This window comes from Arachis ipaensis, chromosome B03, assembly GCF_000816755.2.
Source record: "Arachis ipaensis cultivar K30076 chromosome B03, Araip1.1, whole genome shotgun sequence".
Taxonomy (NCBI): Eukaryota; Viridiplantae; Streptophyta; class Magnoliopsida; order Fabales; family Fabaceae; genus Arachis; species Arachis ipaensis.
Genome location: NC_029787.2, coordinates 130,846,142 through 130,862,074, shown reverse-complemented (window position 1 = coordinate 130,862,074; position 15,933 = coordinate 130,846,142). Strand labels below are relative to the sequence as shown.

Below are 15,933 nucleotides of genomic sequence, written 5' to 3'. Positions count from 1 at the left end.
AAAAAGGTGAAGAAAGCAAGAAGAAAAGTCTCGCCCTTAAAACAATATCACTACAAGAAGAGAGTGATGATAATGAGGAAGAAGGAGATGAAGAATTTGCACTCTTATTGAAAAGATTCAATAAGTTTGCAATGAAGAAAAATTTCAAGAGCAAAACAAAGGTACCAAAATGCTATGAGTGTGGAGAAGTTGGAGACATTAAACCCAATTGTCCAAAACTTCAAAAGGAATACAAAAACAAGAAATTTAAGAAGGAGAAAGCATACATATCATGGGAGAACGAGGATGAATCCGACTCCGATGACGACGAGGTTGCAAATCTTTGCTTAATGGCAAGCGAAGAAAAGGTTAGTGATGACAACTCCACTTCTTTTAATTTACAAGATGAATATGATGCCTTACTTGAGGTGTACACAAAACTTACCCAAGATTATTCTCTCCTAAAGAAAAAGAATATGGATCTTTTAAAACAAAATGAGATGTTGAAAAATGAGAATATCAATCTTGGAAAAGATAAGTGTAGCACAAGTAGTGATCCATACAAATCTTGTAAAATGCATGAAAATGAAATTACAAATCTTAAGAACACTTTAGCTAAGTTCAATGAATCTTCAAAGAACTTAGATAAAATGTTGAAAAACCAGAAGCATGTTCATAATAAGGAAGGTTTAGGTTTTGAAAAAGGAAAATTTAAAACTCCTATTAGGCAACCGCAAGCCCAAAAGGCAAGCATGCCTAAAAGGAATGAAGCCTTTAAACATCCTCCTCAACATGCTTCATTTAGAAATTATAATCACAATGCATATAGATCAAAAGATGTTGCATTTAGAAAACAACCTAGGCATCCATTTAGAAACATGCATAGGATGCATAATCCAAATGTCATATGTCATTATTGTAATAAAGTAGGTCATATAGCACCCGTATGCTTTACTAGAATTAAACATATAAACTTTCGTAGTCAAGATGCGAGATGGGCACCTTATGGGCATTATGCTCATACTAACCATCAAGGACCCAAATTCACTTGGGTACCTAAATCCCAATTTTAATTGTTTTGTAGGTACGTGTTGGAGCTAAGGATACAAATTGGTATGTTGATAGTGGATGCTCCAAACACATGACCGGCGATGAATCAAAGTTCACCGCAATTGAGCCTACAAACGGAGGAAACGTGATCTATGGAGACAACAACACCGGCAAAGTAATCGGCGTTGGAAAAGTTGGTAAACATTCTTCTACCTCCATAGATAATGTTATACTTGTCAAAGGTCTCAAACATAATCTCATTAGTGTTAGCCAACTTTGTGACAAAGGAAACTTAGTCACCTTTGATTCAAAATGTTGTTTGATAAAAAGGCAAGACACTAATGAAATTGTGCTAATTGGACACCGTGTTGACAATGTATACATTGTATACATTAGCTAGATTAGAAGCTATTAGGATGTTACTTGCTTTTGCATCCTCTTATAACTTCAAACTTTATCAAATGGATGTTAAGAGTGCCTTTCTTAATGGTTTCATTCAAGAAGAAGTATATGTTGAACAACCTCCCGGTTTTGAGGATTATGAAAATCCTAATCATGTTTTTAAACTCAAGAAAGCTCTTTATGGTCTTAAACAAGCTCCAAGAGCTTGGTATGAACGTTTGAGCAAGTTTTTAATAGAAAAGGGTTTTAGAAGAGGGAAGGTTGATACAACTTTATTTATCATGATTGAAAACAAAAATATCCTTTTGGTACAAGTTTACGTCGATGACATAATATTTGGTTCAACTAACGAATCACTTTGCAAGTTTTTCTCAAACCTCATGCAAAGTGAATTTGAAATGTCCATGATGGGCGAACTCAACTTCTTCCTTGGTCTTCAAATCAAACAAGGGAAAGAAGGAACTTTCGTTAGCCAAACCAAATATTGCAAGGAATTGCTCAAAAGATTTGGAATGGACAATACTAAGGCAATGGACACACCAATGAGCACTACTTGCTACCTTGACAAAGATGAACAAGCCATTGTTTTGTAGGTTTATGAGTTGATGAATGAGTGATTAATCTTGAGGTAGATTGAAGTATTTGAAGATTATAAACAATGGAGGATCAACAAATTGAAGATTTTTTTTACATCAAGTCACTTTTTATTGCTTTATGTTTATTTGATTATATGAATTGTTAAACTAACTCCTAGTAAGCTAAGGATTTCTATTATGGTTTAAATACTTTGATATTTCCTTCATAATTTTGTTTAATGATTAATGCTTGTATGCTTATTTGGTGAATAACTCAAAATAGGCTTGGTACCCCTATTTTAAGTTAATGTGCATGTCTTGATATATTTCACTTCTTTAGGGGGAATTATGCATGCTTGTTATATATAAAAAGAGGAAATCAAATTCTTTTTGAAAGGGGGAATATCTCATCCTTGAGATTAATAGAGATATTGAACTTAAAAAAATTCATTGTTTTATGCATGCTTCTATGACACATTTTAAACTCCTTTCTTTTTGATAATGTCAAAAGGGGGAAGAGAAGTTTGAGGATATTTGAAATTTTGAACTTTTGAAAAAGAAAAAGTTTGAGGATTTGAAAAGAAGAAATAAGTTTGCGAAACAATGATTTCAAAAAGACTTCCGCTAAGCAAAAACTTTTGATTCTAAATCGTTTTCTTTGATAAACGCCCTTTAAGGGAACAAATGCACATATTTAGGGGGAGAATGCCATCTCAATGTCAAAAAAGAATACACGTCACATCTCATTTGGCGTTCGGTCCAAACCGACAGAGTAAATCACATAAGAGCCAATTTACCTCATATTTATTACCTTCATTGATGCAGCTCGTACAAGGATTGGTTGGAACATATAAAATATTGATAGGGTGTAAACATTGGCAGCACTCCTCTCTAACTGTTGAAAACACGTTTGCATACTGGGTCTTCCATTCACAGATGCGAGGTCAGCCTGGACCTCTTTCTACCGAATATGGTCGACACATCGATTAAAGTGTTGAATGAACTCAACCAGATTGTACCTTGAATTGACATACTTTGCAATGATTGAGTTTAATCCCTCGCATTGAGAAGTAGTCCGAAAATCAGCAAAAAACTTCCCTCTTATATGTGCAGTTGACCATGAATGTCTCTTCTTATACATATCTAGGACCCAACTCTTGTTTTCGACACAAAATTCCTCAATCATTTCAAACCACTTTTGACAAAATACATCAATTTCATAGTCGCCTAGCATACACTTTTTAAACATGGAGGTAAACTGGGGCTTGCCAATATTACTTGTTGCATTGCAAATCAGATGCCATGCACATAATCTATGATGTGCATTAGGAAACTCTTTCTCAATGACGAACTTCATTGATAGATCACCATCCGTGATAACCGAAACAGGTGCTTTCCCATTCATTGCCACCTTCAATTGTTGTAGCAACCACCTACATGTGTCTTTTTTCTCGTTGTAAATTAAAGCAGCAGCAAAAATAATTGTTTGATTGTGATGATTGACACCAAAAAATACCACCAATGGACACATATTTATTCCTCTTATAGGTAGCATCAAAAGCCAGCACATCATCAAATAATGAGTAATCTGCCCTACTGAGACTATCGCACCAAAATAAATTGCGCAAAGTACCATCAGCATCCACGTGATGATTAAAATAGAGAGAAGGGTCATTTGTTGCTTGATCTTCTAGATACTTCAAATCTGCATACGCATCACTAGGTAACTGGTGCCTCTGCTTTGCTATTTTATTGTATATGTCCCTTTGTATGAAAAAGAGATACCCGTAGCCACGTGCCCAATTTGCTAATGCTCGATATATCTGCCCAACACTAATCTCACCCTTTTCCATGTTAATCATGTGGCAAATATCAGCCTCAGACATGAATCTATGCCCATGAAGCAATCCAATCAACCGAGGATCTAGAAGCGAATGACTGTGTTCATCAGAAAAATAAGAAATAAACCAACGACCACTAGGTGCATCTAGACGAATCTCCATCATTGCACTGCAGCCACACCTTGTCTCTGGTGTAGGTTTTTTCTTAAAATTTCCAATGCCATTATTATTTTGTGGTTTAAATCCTTCACGATGACATACAAAATTCTTCAACTTAAGTACGTCCGCACGACTCTTTCTAGTCCTGTTCTTCCGAGCACTAAAGCCTCTTGTCCTTACATATCTATTGTAGAACTCAAACGCAATGTTGACATCAGAAAAGTGAAAATGACATATATCTTCGTCCCTAATGTTCCAAAATTCAATCATCCCAATGTCTTCGAGTGAGTCAATGTTATACCCTTCATCGAAGCCATGATAATCGAACATTGGTTCCACATTTGTGTCATCCTCATCCATATAATCCTCGTTAACTTCATCATGTTTTTCTTCCTCCTGCTCATACTGATCATATGGTATATGCTCACTATTAACCCCTTCATGAGAAAATTTCTGACCCATTACTTTTTGAACACAAATACACAATTCAAAATAAAACTTAAGTTTGTACATAAATTGCCAAAAGTGATAAGAACAAATATTTTTAAAATAGAGACCAAATTCCTTATATATCATGCATATATTTATGCCAATTTGCCAATTTGAGCGATCAACATTAATACAAATTGGAACATTAATACAAATTTGAGCGATCAACATTTGAGCGATCATGCACATATTTATGCCAAATTCCTTATTGAAACTCTAAAACCAATGATCAACATTAATACAAATTGAGAATGCTTGTTGCATCAAAGTAGCGATAAAATAACTCATTTTTGTGTATTCACTTGAAACTCATCATAGCATAACATGTGGCTCCCACTACTCACTTCAAATTCATTCCCTCAACACATCGAATCATAGGATGGACTGTGATCCCATTTTAACTAGCCACCCACTATATCATCCTGTGATGATGGGGTGATGAGTCCCAAGCACATAAAAAAAGTACTGCACAAATATGTCTCTTCTCTATAGTTGGGGACTATTATGCTAGAGGCTTACACTTTCATGAATTAAAGTTCAGAGTTTGATAACTTATAATTACTTATCTGAAGTGAGGTCACGTAAGGAGTGGTCAACAGAAGCCTAATCATCCAAGAAAGAAGAAAGCAGTGGTAGAGCTTCGTAAACACAAACCCAAATCAACTAATATTAATTCTAAGATCAGATAACTGAAATACATAGCACAACCATGCTAATATAAACTTGAACTCAAGAAAGCAGAACTAAAAAGCAGGTTTATTTTGTCGTTTCTCAAACTCGTTAATCTAAATAATAATAATAATAATAATAATAATAATAATAATAATAATAATAATCCACATTTGCCAATTTGAGCAAATTATGCAAAACTAAAAAGCAGGTTTATTTTGTCGTTTCTCAAACTCGTTAATCTAAATAGTGGATAAGAAAAAGGGGATAATTAAAGAAATCATTCAAATGGTGACAACCAATAATAATAGTAATCATAATTTTAGCTTTATGGAGTTATGATTAGTTAGTTACTTGGATACAAATGCCGATTACACAGTCAATTCGGTAAATTTTCTGTTTCAGCTGCCAATTAAAAGAAAAAAAAAGAAAATAAAATAAAAAAAATCAAGAGTTGCTTAAACCAAATAAGAATTAGATTTCAAAACAAATGAAGAAAAGATAACATAAACATAGGATTGAGAGAAAAATCTGACAACGGACGACATTTAAAACAATTTCCATTGATGCAGCGGAACAAATAATAATTCAAAAAGTAGCCAGGCATAAGATATGGTCATAACTCTCAATCTTTAGTAGTAATTTAAACAACTAAGCACACTGCAAAGTCCATAATGATTTAGCATACTAGTAAAACATGTCTTCAAAAATGTAAAATTTCATTATTAAATCTTTTCTATGAGCTCACTGTCAATATTAAAATTTTCACAAATCTAAACCATTGTTTAAGTGCTCATCATATTTTTAAATCAGTTTCTCTCAGCGTGGTCTCACTACTCACTAGGTCTAAGATGGTATCAGCAATTCCCATCTAAATGAAGCAAAGGCAAACAAATCAACCAGATAAATATCATGTCCAGCATATGGCAGCAGCATCACTAAGACGGACGCAACAACAATTGATTACTTCATTCCAGAAACAATTAACTAAAATTACAAACAAATGAATAAAAGGGTAAAGGTTTCATATGGCCAAGCAATTAATTACTTCACTTCAACCATGTATTAAGATGCAGAATGAAAATATAATATATATCAACTGAGACCTCACAAACCCCAATGAATATAAAAAACTGTTAAGTTATAATGCTTGTCACAGTCCATTTTACGGTTGATAACAAGAAAGCACAAACAAAAAACTGTTAAGTTCTAGATATTACATTTTACCACTAATAATGGCTCTAATCTCATTCTTTCTGTTCTGTTTCCTGATCAAACAATTCAAAACAATTCAATGGCTTGCCCTTTGAATAGCCACATTCCCTTCTGGGGTGACAGTGATGGTCTGGGGTACTGCAGAAGCCAACTCACTTGGTAGATTCCTGATCAAACAATTCAAAATAACAGCTTTAACATACACATGTCTTACGAAGTCAATAAAATTTCAGATACATTGGGATTCCATTTGTACACGCGGGAATTATAGGATGTGTTTACTCATACAATATGAATATGAATGGAAAACTTAAAAAAAAAAAGGTGCAGACTTGAGAAATTCAGCATCTTACTCTTCTCCATCAGGTTTATTTATCAAGCGTAAGAAATCAGTAAATCAAATCAATGCATTAAACCAGAAAGTTAACATTCAGAAATTTAAACTATAAACGTCACAACTTTATGCTAATAGATTCAATATTGTGACTCCGAGTGCTTCCTAAGTATTAAGATTATCAATTCTACTCAGATGAGGAAGTCATTAAGAGAAGGGAAGACTTAAAAAGTGGTGAGAGAGGCATAAATCAATGGTCTCACCCGTACCAAGAGAATCAATCAGATATCTATTTCACCCGGAAGCGTGTTGAGGCGGCGGCGGCGGCGGCAGCGTGTAGCGCGGCGGGAGCAGGTTGCGGCGTTGTCTGAGGCGTGTTGCAGCGGCAATGATAAGCGAACGAGAGATACAGCAGAAGAAGAGGATGAGAGGATGGCATTGATTGAAAGAGGAGACAAAACCCTAGCAGACCAAATACTTCTCTTCTCAGAATCTGAAATTTAAAGAAAAATAAAAAAATATAAAAAGCAAAAATTAGATAGATTAATATCTAATTATCAATTTTTCCCTATGATGCACGGACACTGACACGGACACGGGACACGACACGACACGGGACACGCCGACACGCAAATTTTAAAATCTTACATGACACGGGGATACGCATATATATAAAATATAAAGTATTTTTTAGATAAATTGTAATGATATTTTGATATTTTATTGATATTAAAATATAAATTAAAATTTTTAATTATTTTTAATGTCATATTTTAATTATATCAAGTATTTAAAATATTTTTTGTTTTAATAAATAATAATATATATTATATCTAAATTTATTTTAAGAATATATGTTAAGAATAAAATTGGACACGCAGACACGTGATGGTATTTAGGTGTATTCAGGCGTGTCCGGAGAAGAATTTTTTATTTTTTATTAAGACACGGTTGGACACAGCAGACACGCGTGTCGGACGAGTGTCGGTGAGTGTCGTGTCTGAAATGTGTCCGACACGTGGACACGATAACTCAGCGAAGTGTCCGTGTTTCATAGATTTTTCCAAAGAAAAAAAAATAAAATATATTTTATAATTATTTTGATGATGGTTAATTATACTCCTTAATAAAAGTAGGAGTAAGGAATCCATAGCCTCAATTTATATATGATTGATTATTTAGGACAGGCGTGCTACTAATTTTTATTTAGGATATCTGCCTAAAATTTAATTTTTAATTAATTTATTGATGTAAATTACCTTAAGATATATATTTAAAATATATAAACCATCATCACATATATATCCTGATATGCATAAAACATATTTCGTAATTAAGTGCGGCGTCCCGCTACCCTTTCCTCCTACCTCACGAATTATTTTTTTTTTAAAATATAATATAATATAACAGTATTTTTTTTAGGGTGTATTAAAGCTAATATTGCATGATTAAATGAAAACTTTGGAGTGCATCTGTATCCGTTTATTTCAAGCTGAAACCTTAAGGTAAAAATAGTAGGCGTATAAGAAGCTGTAGTATCTGAAAAAGATCACATAAAATTTCAATATTAATGAACTACTCATGAACATATACATACAGCTTACATGTATAATAAGCTTACTCTGCAGCTTCACCAAAATTGTTAGCAAATGACCATTGCAGTTTCCTAAAACAAAGTACTGCAGAACTCGCAAGTCAATGGATACTGCTATTTACAAATATGTTAGTATGTTACAACCTTTGTTGGCAACTACCTTACCTATTTACATCTTAGGAAGTCATACTTCATTAATCATTACCCAACAATTTCCATGCAATTAGCGAGCAAAGGGCAAAGGCAACACCTTAAGCAACAAGCAACCCCGACCACTCACCACAACACAAGTTGCCAACAAAGATGCAACAAAGAACCAATTCCGTCGGCGCATGGAGTCTGGATGTATTTGTAAGCAGAATGATGGCTATTTCCATTGCCTTTCAGCTTCTTTGAATTCAGCATAAGGTCGAACATTTATATCTGAAACTCTGGATAATAAATGCAAGCTCCCTGATGGTGAAATGACCTCCCTTCAGTCCTTGACCGTGGAATTATAAGTTTATAACCAAACCAACTGAGGACTGTGAGGTCCAACTCCAACAGCCATCTCCAATGCTATTAACCAGTCAAGACCTGACGTACGTATCACGGCAGGGATCAACTGTACAGAAAAGGAAGGATGAATTTGACCTCCTTACTGTCAACTATAAGCTCTTAAAGGTTTTAATATGTGGCGACGCAGTGGAATAGGAAGAAAGAAATGGTCTCCTTAGAAATGGATGTTCCAATAACTGAGCTGCAGTTGGCCGTTTACTTGGGTTAACTTGTAAGCACTCAAGGATAAAATCCCTGGCATCCTTCGACAATGTTTCAGGAATAGGCGGAGGTTCTCCTCTCCCAATTCGAAATAATGCTTGCATCTATCATTAATAAACAAATAAAGAAAATAAAATATTGATATAAGAAAAAATATATACTTAAAAACAAAAGAAAATACTGAGAAATGTTACATACTCCTTCCAAATCAGAGTAAGGAGGTTTCCTTATCAACATCTCCAAGACTGTACAACCTAAGCTCCATATATCAGCTGCTAGTCCATACCCATCATTTTTCAAGTTAACAACCTATAATGGAACAACTCAAGGTCAAACTCACTAACTCACAAAAAGCTCATATAGTACAATATAACTCATTCATCAGTTTATCCAAACATCTTCATTCTCCAATAAATTACAAATGAGCGGCAAACTACTTTTCTAAGATTTTTAATTTGAAACAAGAAAATCCATCCAAGAAGATGGTTTGTCCAGTCACCAGGAGAATAGCTTATCGAAACATCAACTTAATGTTTGTAGAGAAATGCTGAACACACAGGATATATACAATACAATATAAACTAGATAGCCATATCTCATTCTAGTTTATCCCTTTGAAGGATATTATTCCAACCAAATGACACAAGAACAAAGACAAACCTCTGGGGCCATCCAGTATGGGGATCCTTTGCTTGATTTAACATCATTAAATTTAGTTGCCTGCAAAGAAAAAGACCAAATCATTATAATTTAAGCAGCAGCATTTGGAATTCGCATCAGGGCAACAGCAAACAGGGAAACTCAGTATTATATTGTTGAAGAAGGTTACCTTTGCCAACCCAAAATCCGCAAGCTTGACTGACCCGCTTACATCAACCAGGATATTGGCACACTTGATATCCCTATAAAATTTAATATTAAAAGAAAAGAGATGCAATTAGTTGCAGACTGATGAAAAAGCGGCTTCTATCGTAGTTGTCGCATCAAATAGTACAACACAAAATACATCACATACATTTATACTCTGAAAAGTTGATCATGATAGAGGACACACTTAAGAAGCTAAAAAGAGGAAGTATAGTCATACGACTTAAAATGCCTTAGTCATACAGCTAGAAAGATATCCTCATAAGTCATATCCATTATCATCCAGCTTCTACCATGTAGAAAAATCTAGTTCAATGCACAAATGCACAATCACTCATAACCCGTACATTCTAACGTCACTAAACCATGAAGTCTTGTAACATAACTATGCCAGAAAATTCCATCACCCAAATATGACTGCTGTTATCATAGGCATAGTCAATAAACCGAATCACAAAAGGACAATCACTCATGATACCTGTGAACCACATTTTGATTGTGAAGATATTTCAAGCCATGCAAAATCTGCCTTGTGTATGCAGAAACGTGAGAATCATTTAAGCTATACTTCTGATAGAGACTTAACAATGACCCTTTAGGCACAAGTTCAAGGAAGATATAAAGTGAACTTTGGTCCTGGAGAAGACAAAATATAAGGCAATTAATTACTGCAGTCAATTAGTATTAAAATAGAAATGAAGGGAATAAATTAAGGCTTCCTTTAGGAGCATACTTGTGATTCTACCAAAAAGAAACAATTCAAATTTGCAATGCAGTTATTTTGGTTGCGTATTCAATTCCTAAAAGTGAAGTTGGTCTTCCTATAATATCATATTCTGGGAGCATATAAGAAACTGGTCTATTGCCACCTAGATCTTGCATACCTCTTGAGTGCCAAAATATCGAACTATATTCTCGTGTTGAAACCGACTCAAAAGAGATATTTCCTGAGACAAAGAGCACAAATAATTAATGGTGTCATTATCATATAAGATGGAATTGACAAATGAACATTGAACAATAAGTAATAAGCTCTAACAACAAGGCTAAAGAGTTCCTACCTGCCGAAGTTGGAATACGCTCTGTTTACCCTGGTTACTACCTTCATCCAGCAAAGATGCCTCCTTCACCGCAAAAAAGAATCCATCACTGCAAGAAAAGAAAATGTGCATGTGACTTAAGAAACAAGGAAACCACTTTGCAAATCAAAGCTCACTAATACTTTAGAGAGTTTAACGTTAGCAAATTTTCCCTCTTTTCATCATTAATACCTCTTAACTGTCCTTAATGCTAATTTCCCCTTTATTTATCAAAGTAAATCTCACATAAACATGGAAACACCACCAACTTAAATAATGTCCTTAAGTGTAACGACAAACAGATAACCAGGGTTTTCCCCAAACTACAAGTCAGCTCGAACAACAAACACAATCTCTTAATAGGTCAGGTTATAGAGCATGTGTAATGAATAGGCATGTTCGCAACTCTACTCATTAAAGTAACTAACCAACCAACTAACCAAATGAATAAATAAAAGTAATTAAATGAGGAAAAAGGAAACACTCACTCTGTAAAACCTTCATAGACGGTTCCAAACGACCCCTTTCCCAAAACGTCACCTTTTTGCCACGACGAGAAAGTTCGGTTAAACCACTCAATTAAGGAACCATCAACCGCGCCAGAACCAGAAGAAGAACAAGCTCTTTCCCCGCCAATATCACTATCATCATCATGGGATGTAGTAAAGGAACCTGAATCCGTAAAAAGCATGCTTCTTTCCCCATTTCTCACCCTACCAACAACGCCGATTTCACCAGAAGACGAAGGCGAATCACCAACAACTCCAATACCAACAAAATTATCTTGGAGACCAAAGGACCTCTTTAATTCCCAATTCGAACCAACCGCATCAACAACAATTGGCCTCAAGAGCGGAGGCCTGGCACCCTTGATCCCTCCCCCGCCAGCCCCATCTCCATTTTTACCACCCAAAACCTTCACATCTGAAGAAACACCAAACTTGGAGCCTCCCACTTCAACGGGTCTCGAAAAGTTGTCATTTTTAAGCTGGGAATCCGAATCAAGAAAAACCCCAGATTTCACTTCAGCTGAATTTCGATCCTCCTTGGGCTCAGCGGCAGCATTAGAAGTATGAGAAGCAAAGCGAACCTTCCTGGCTTCCCAATCTGCAGTTGGGATGGAAAAATCTTCGGGGCCAGAAAGGCCCAGGCTTTGGAAGATTAGGTCGAAATCGCCGTCGGTGACCCTAAAGCTAGTTTGGTGGTGGAGAGAAGAGGAAGAGGAGGAGGAAGAAGGTGGCGAATGAGGATTTGCGGGTGGATTGTAATTGATGTTCTTTCTGGCGTTGAGGCGCTCTAGCCTGGGCTTCCTGTTGCTGCTGGTCTTGCTTCTGATCTTCCAGATGGACTCCATTGATGATGGCGATTGCTCGAGGTTTTCTGTGCTTCTCTGAAGCTCCCTTATTTCTCTCTCTCTCTCTCTAGTGAGAGAGTGTTTCCCTCTGCACAGTTGGCTTCTGCGAAAGTACAGAGGAATGTGCTTGGCTGTTTCTCTTTGTTTTCCTTCTAATATTATTCTTTCATTAATTACTTCATTTAATTTCCTACTAATTTCTTAGCCAATGAGATTTTTTTGTTTTAACTATAAGAAAAAGTTATAAACAAAGAAAAATAAAAAAGTTGTTAAATATAAACGTGAAAAAGATATAGTGAAAAAATAAAATAAAAGCTTTTTTATTTTCCAAAAATATTTTGATAAATTTATTGAGGTTTTTATGGTTTTATTATTTCTTATATTAGTTGTCTTCTGTAATCTTCATTCATCGCATTGATTGGTTGGTTTCGTCAGTATATTTATTAAAAAAGATTCCTTAAATAAGTGCAAGTCTTACCATTAGAATGAGATCATTTTATTGTAGCGAACACTTTTTCATTATTAATTTTGGAAAGTTATTTAATTGTTCAAGTAATTAATTTATTCGTTGAAACAAATATCATGATTTTAAATTTGGCTTTATTAATATAATAATTATTAATAATTTTTTAAAATAAAATTTAAATTTAAATGATAAATTAATTATCAAAAATTACCGTAAAAAAATGTAAAATATTAAATTAATTTCTTAGGTTTGGACTAATCCTGTTTTGGTTCATAAAAGTTAAAGTATTTTATTTGAAAAAAAAAATTCATTTAATTTCAATGTAGTCTCAACGTGATGTCAAAGTTAAATAAATAACGGAATGTCTTGGTACAAAAACAAGGTCAATAATGACTGTGTTTGTTTTTGATAACAGGACAAGACAAGACACTGAAAACAAGACATAATGGACAGAGATACAAAATTCTGTGTTCTTGTATTTTATTTGGTGATAAATTAGAACAAATTATAAAAATTTAATTTATTCTCATTTTTATTCATTCAAAAAAGTTGAGAAGAAAAATATAATTATAAAAATTAAAAAGAATAATAAAAGAAAAAATAAAAAATAAGTTGTGTCTCATATTAGTGTCTGTGTGTCCTTCTTATTAGGATGGATACAAAATCTACTAATTTAGTATCTCTGGACACAATATTTTTATTTATGTCTCATCTGTTAAACACGATTTTGTATCTCTGTGTTTCTTAAACAAATGCAGCATTGGAGAATAAGTACAAGTTTTAGAAGTACAAAATCAACAGTAAATACATCAATACATTTATTTATCATTCTTCTTATAATTTAAATAAATATTTTTTATAAAACTAAAGAAAATAATAAATAAGTATATTGATGTATTCGCTTTGTATTTATTTTTTAGATTATCAATTTTATTTTTGTATTACTGTTATATAGGATATTCTGTTAATTATTTTAATTTTGACCAAACTAAATAATTTTTTAAAAATTTAAATAAAATGTTTTAAACTTTAAAGATTAAAACAGAATTATGTCTAAATATATATAACTAATTTAATAGTTTGTTCATAAAAAAAATAATAATAATTAGGGTAATGGGGTTCACTCGTTTTGTAATTTACCTGTTGGATGGATTAGGAAGTGGAAAGATAAGGAGAAAGGAGATACCGCCACCCGGCATCAGGTTGGTAGGGCACAGCCACCAGGTAGCCATGATTATTATTTAATTTACTAATCCTGTGCTTTTGGACATCAACCATTCACTTACTACCTTATTCAGTGTAATTGTGTTTATATTTTCTACTACTTTTCCAAAGCAATAAAGCTTCTTTTTTTTTGTTGCGTGTAAAAGTGTAACGAAATTATTTTAGTATACTATTAAAAGTATTAATAGAATTATTAGTAATACCTAATTATTACATATATTATCTAGTATTCAAATTCTTTTAGATAAAAATAATAATGTCAGAAAAATTTCACTCTATAGTTGAGCTCACTCGGCCCCGCTAACAAAAGAAAATAAGTATGAGTGATGTTACTGGTTTCGAGGAATACAAATAACTTCTGATTTTTTTTTAGATTTGGCGAACATCTGGAATAACTAGTGAATTACAATTTTATTGTATCGCAATTGGTGCATTAGTATTTACAGTCTTAATATTTTTTGCTGGTTGGTTTCATTATCACAAAATTGCTCTAAAATTGGCATGGTTCCAATATGTAGAATCTATGTTGAATCACCATTTGGCAGGATTACTAGGACTTGGATCTCTTTTTTGGGCCGGGCATCAAGTACATGTATCTTTACCAATTAACTAATTTTTAAATGCTGGAGTAGATCCAAAGGAAATTCCACTTCCTCGTGAATTTATCTTGAATCGGGATGATCATTTTTTCACAATGGCTCAAGTATTGAAGAAGAATATTATTTAATATAATTTGACAATCTTTTATCACATACGCTTATAAATAGAGGTTTTTGCCTCAAAGAAAGACACACAACAACAACTGAATATTATTCTCTCTCCCTTTATACACATAGCAATAATAAAAGCAAATGCTATTATCTCTCTCTTTACTTTTCATACTTCTTTCTATCTTTATATATATATTTATGTAATTTTATCTTTCTTTACTTTTTATACTCCTTTATATATATATATATACATTACAACATATAATATTATTATATATCTATAAATTATTATTAAGCTAATTATTTTAATACTAGAGTCTTCTATTTATACATCTTTATCTTATATATATCTCTCATTTTACAACACGTTATCAGCACGAGACTCTGATCAAATTTTTAGGAAGACTCAGGTAACAAATTTTTCATTATGTCGAAACTCTCTCATCTTGAATTCAATGCTCTTGATATATCTGGAAACAATTATTTATCATGGATATTAGATGCTGAAATCCATCTTGATTCAATGGATCTTGGAGATACCATTAAGGCTGAAAATAATGCATCCCAGAAGGATAAAGCTAAAGCCATGATTTTTCTTCGTCGTCATCTTGACGAAGGATTGAAAAATGAATATCTTACATTAAAAGATCCTGCAGATCTTTGGAAAGACCTTGAAGAAAGGTATAATCATCAGAAAACGGTGATACTTCCTCAAGCCCGATATGAATGGACGCATTTGCGTTTACAAGATTTTAAATCTATAAATGAATATAATTCTGCAATGTTTCGAATCACCTCACGAATGAAATTGTGTGGGAAAAAAATAACTGATCATAATATGTTGGAGAAAACTTTCTCAATCGTCCATGCCTCGAACGTGCTCCTGCAGCAGCAGTATCGAGAGAAAGCGTTTAAAAAATATTCTGAGTTAATTTCTTACCTTCTTGTTGCCGAACGCAACAATGAGTTGTTATTAAAAAATCATGAAGCACGCCCAGCTGGCGCTGCCCCATTTCCTGAAGTAAATGTGGCAAATTACCCCAGAAGAGGTAAATGGCAAGCTTTTAACAACAAGAAAAATTATGGAAGGAAAAAGAATTATGTTCAAAAGAGAGGATCTCACCAGAAGTGGGACAAAGAAAAGAATATCGGGCAGAATAAATCAAC

At 33.7% G+C, this 15,933-nt stretch overlaps 1 protein-coding gene and 1 long non-coding RNA gene across 4 annotated transcripts in view; both read right to left on the bottom strand.

Moving 5' to 3' along the window:
• LOC107631583 (mitogen-activated protein kinase kinase kinase 1) overlaps positions 1–12,517 on the bottom strand; it is a 26,273-nt gene extending 13,756 nt beyond the window's left edge. The window contains exons 1-8 of one of the 2 annotated variants that reach the window (XM_016335072.2): positions 11,501–12,504; positions 10,995–11,082; positions 10,818–10,880; positions 10,412–10,569; positions 9,896–9,968; positions 9,727–9,786; positions 9,265–9,375; positions 8,250–9,170 (exon numbers count right to left, since the gene is read on the bottom strand). In XM_016335072.2, coding sequence (XP_016190558.1) covers positions 8,955–9,170; positions 9,265–9,375; positions 9,727–9,786; positions 9,896–9,968; positions 10,412–10,569; positions 10,818–10,880; positions 10,995–11,082; positions 11,501–12,366 — 1,635 coding nt within the window. In that variant the 5' untranslated portion in view covers positions 12,367–12,504 and the 3' untranslated portion in view covers positions 8,250–8,954. Of the gene's footprint in view, positions 1–8,249; positions 9,171–9,264; positions 9,376–9,726; positions 9,787–9,895; positions 9,969–10,411; positions 10,570–10,817; positions 10,881–10,994; positions 11,083–11,500 lie in introns of those variants that run through there. The other variant, XM_016335073.2, reaches the window with a different exon arrangement.
• Positions 6,174–7,250, bottom strand: LOC107631584. 2 transcript variants are annotated; one of them, XR_001618584.2, is made up of 2 exons: positions 6,977–7,250; positions 6,174–6,546 (listed from the first exon to the last, which is right to left on the bottom strand). It is a non-coding gene; the product is annotated as an uncharacterized LOC107631584 (long non-coding RNA). The 2 variants fall into 2 exon arrangements; XR_002359974.1 differs by having other exon boundaries at positions 6,983–7,243.